The sequence below is a fragment of the Sinocyclocheilus anshuiensis genome, unplaced genomic scaffold, assembly GCF_001515605.1.
Source record: "Sinocyclocheilus anshuiensis isolate Anshui unplaced genomic scaffold, SAMN03320099.WGS_v1.1 scaffold745, whole genome shotgun sequence".
In the NCBI taxonomy this organism is placed as follows: domain Eukaryota; kingdom Metazoa; phylum Chordata; class Actinopteri; order Cypriniformes; family Cyprinidae; genus Sinocyclocheilus; species Sinocyclocheilus anshuiensis.
The window spans coordinates 503,159-506,908 of NW_015540128.1; the positions used below are offsets into that span (position 1 = coordinate 503,159).

Sequence of the window (3,750 nt, forward strand, 5' to 3'; positions counted from 1 at the left end):
AGATCAAATGATCTAGCAGTTAGCATTTCACTTTTAAATCACATAATGAATCACAACCTATTGAACAATGAAGGAAAGCAGGAAGATTGTTGCTGTGGGTGAGACGTGACACAGACGAGAGGACAGGAGCTTGTCTTTTCAGAGGGGCGTTTCCAGTCTGGATTGCCTCACTGGGGAGGTCACCAATTTATCTTTAAATATCCGGGATAACAAGAGTTACATTAGATGCTGACTCACGACCTGAAGAGTGCCTCCGAGCCAGAAGTCTTTGATTGAAAAACTTTGGGTTAGTACTGTAACTTACAATATTTGTTCAATATTTCCACTGCTAGAGAAAGAAACTGTAATCGGTAAACTAACTTGTTTTATAATAGAATTGGCCTCTTTTGCTTTAATTTAAAGGTAACGAGAAAGGAGAGACCAGAGTCTTCTGTACCAGGTACCAGTTGTAAGTATTTTAAAGTGCGTATAACTTCTACACATTCTCACTCCCAAGCTGTCACATATTGACGTTCAATGAGAAAACTTTATGGCATTAATCCGCAGACGCTATGGGCACAGGAATTTCATTCCATCAGGTTTGGTTGTGAAATAGCATTGTCTCTCGTGACCTCTTGTGTCATGCTAAAGTTCAGGTGTACCTTTTGAATTAAATGACTGTTCACAGAGCGACTGTTCACGGCTTCAGTAGACTTGGAATAATAAAATGGAGATGTACTTTAAATACTTCAGTACTTACTTTAATACTCAGTTTGCAATGCTATCTGTTTTGCCCCACAGGTGAGGTAAAATGCCCCCAGACTGACAAAACAGTTTGCTTTATGCATTCACAGCAAAGACAGTACAATCAGTTTTAGTTTAAAATGAAAAGGAATGTAACCAATAATTAGAAATTAAAAAATTACATTATTTGAAAAATATTGTTAGCTGTTTCTAAATGGCTAGATAACTAGCTAGCTGATGCTAACTTGAGGTAATTTGTAAATAGGAAACCTGGGCCTTTATGATCAGAACAGAGTAACTACAGTATGATAGTGGGAAGCGATGCCCCATGGGGGCGTTGTACCCTCAAAAAATACTATAATTCAGGTAAAAATATATATATTTTACTTAAATAACTTGTACTCCCTAAATACAGGCCTTTGCTAATACACTCTAAAAAATGCTGGATTAAATACAACCCAGTGCTGGGTAAAATAGGGACAAACCCAGCACTGGGTTGTATTTAACCCAGCATTTTTTAGAGTTTAGTATACATAACTGTGATATATTGCAAAACAATAAGCTTTAGAACACTTTTTTCTTACTGCTTTAAATTCAATCCCTTACTGTGAAATCTGTTTTCTCTCAGGTACGTCACCAGTGTAAGCTTCACAGTGAATATTTACACATCATTCTTGTCAACATAGTCCATGGCAACTACAAAAATGTATCTTGACTTTATCTAGTTAGGAAAAATGGCAGGGGCCACTTAACGCAATGCTAATCCGCATTTATCAGTGTGCAGAATACTGTTAAAATATGTTTTTCATCTCATTTTTTTGTGTAAAAATAGAATAATGATGCTGCCATCTTTCTAAAGTCATTTTTAACCCCCCTGTAATTTGGCTCCAAATCTCAGGTGAAAATTGTAATTTTGACCCTCTTCTACAAAACACTGGATTACTCAGTAAATCTGTGACATTTAATATGTTGGCTTTCATCACTATTTGTTTGTCTTTCTACCGAAAAAAATTATGACCCATCAGTAATTGTAATAAAGACAAAAGAATAGAGCCATAAGCAGGCCAGAGAGGTGTAAATGGGGCACTTTGCACCACAAAACAATACAGACAATACACTGAATGGATGCTTAGAAGATAACAGTAAAGATAAGCATTTTAGAATCTTCTCAAAATAGAAATCATATGACTTGGTCTTAAAAACATTTCAGAGTTTTAGACTTCTCTTCAGATTTGATCAGATGTGTGGCTTTAACTGCAGTGCATTTCTAGATTAAAGCTAGGCCAACTTCAATTTTATTTTCACAAAGATATTTAGCTTCTAATAACTTTACAAAGCTTTGAAGATATCAATGACTTTTGTCTCGTTAGGACAATAATTCATTCTGACTTTACAATAAACTGCCAAGTGTGTGCTCTCAAATGAGACCAAACTTATGCTTTTAGTGGAAAGGCTTCTTGAACGGGATCTGTTTTAGTTTGGGGCTTCAGTAAGCGGGGTGAAGGCTAACAGGTTAATGCCTTTTCATTTATAGTTTCCTTACAAATGGTTTCTCTTCTTAAGGATCCTAATATTAAGAAAAATGTGGAGTGACATCTTCTACCCTGAAAACCCTAAGAGAAGGGAGCAGCTCATCCGCAGAAGTCAAGAGCTTCAAGATCTGATGAGGAACAACTTCAGAGCCACCAACCAACTGATTGATGCTATGAACAAGCACTTGAGCTGCTCCTTCGAACATATCTTTCTGAACGAGAGCGCTACTCTTCGGGAGAACTGTGATGTGATAATTGAATGCATGCATAAGATACAGGCAGAAGTAGAGAGGATTGACAAGAGGCTGAAGGAGAAGCTGGAACCCACCCTGTACGAGAAACTGCGAAAACTGTCTTCTCTGTCTACTATAGATTTTAAAGCGATTTCAAGGGCTTTTGCAATAGTTTGTGGTATTGGAACTGTGGGATCTACTGTTTTATTTGGCATTTTACTTAAGAATGGAGCTATTCTGGCAAACATAGCAGGTAAGTTTGCTAAAATTGGAGCAACGGCATTAGCCGGTGTTGTGTTGACAGTGGTGTTCTTGGGGATCGACATGATTGTTGAGGCCATTCTTGGGAAAATTGAGGGTGATCGACTTCGGGCGGAGCTGGACCAGTATGACAGAGCTTTGGCGGAATTCAGGCCAGCGTCTGAACAATATCAGGATAACATTACCTATGTCCGAATCAAAATTGAGATTTTGAATGAATAAAAAATGTCAGGTTGAAATGTTTCTTGGAATTATAAGCAAATGTTATTACATTTATGCTTAAAAGATGCAGAAATATATGAGAATTGAAATGATGTGAAATGATATGTTGAAAAAGAAAATAATAATAAAATCAGTTCTCCCGCTATTAAAGGGTCATAAAACCATGGCTGATTGTCCACTTCTTCCTATAATACAAATATTAGATCTAAAGATTTCAGAAATAAGTAAGTATGATTAATGTTATTACATTTATGCTTAAAAGATGCAGAAATATATGAGAATTGAAAAGAAAATAATAATAAAATCAGTTCTCCCGCTATTAAAGGGTCATAAAACCATGGCTGATTGTCCACTTCTTCCTATAATACAAATATTAGATCTAAAGATTTCAGAAATAAGTAAGTATGATCCGGGGCGTCATGCACTTATTATTTATAACGGGCAAAGTAGCCTAATGCTCTATTAGGGTCATTCTATGGAAATGTCAATTTTTCTCTCCCTAGCCTTTACAGAACTACATTTTTCCTTTTTTAGGCTATTTGAAATATTCCCAAGTAAGCAAATACATTTTGCACCTTTATATATCATGTTAGTTAATCTATAACGGGCAAATTAGCCTAATGCTCTATTAGGGTCATTCTATGGAAATGTCAATTTTTCTCTCCCTAGCCTTTACAGAAATATTACTTGAAAAACACTTTAGGGATGAGATTTCTATATATTTTAAAATCAAACAATATGTTATTTGAACAATTACACCTCCTTGAGCCATGTGGCAA

At 36.0% G+C, this 3,750-nt stretch overlaps 1 protein-coding gene across 1 annotated transcript; it reads left to right on the forward strand.

Moving 5' to 3' along the window:
• The first annotated feature begins 208 nt into the window (after positions 1 to 208).
• LOC107687241 (single-pass membrane and coiled-coil domain-containing protein 3-like) lies at positions 209 to 3,029 on the forward strand. Its single transcript, XM_016484487.1, has 3 exons — positions 209 to 286; positions 403 to 448; positions 2,287 to 3,029. The coding sequence occupies exon 3, from the start codon at positions 2,306 to 2,308 to the stop codon at positions 2,969 to 2,971; it is 666 nt and encodes a 221-aa protein (XP_016339973.1). The 5' UTR covers positions 209 to 286; positions 403 to 448; positions 2,287 to 2,305; the 3' UTR covers positions 2,972 to 3,029.
• Positions 3,030 to 3,750: the final 721 nt, after the last annotated feature.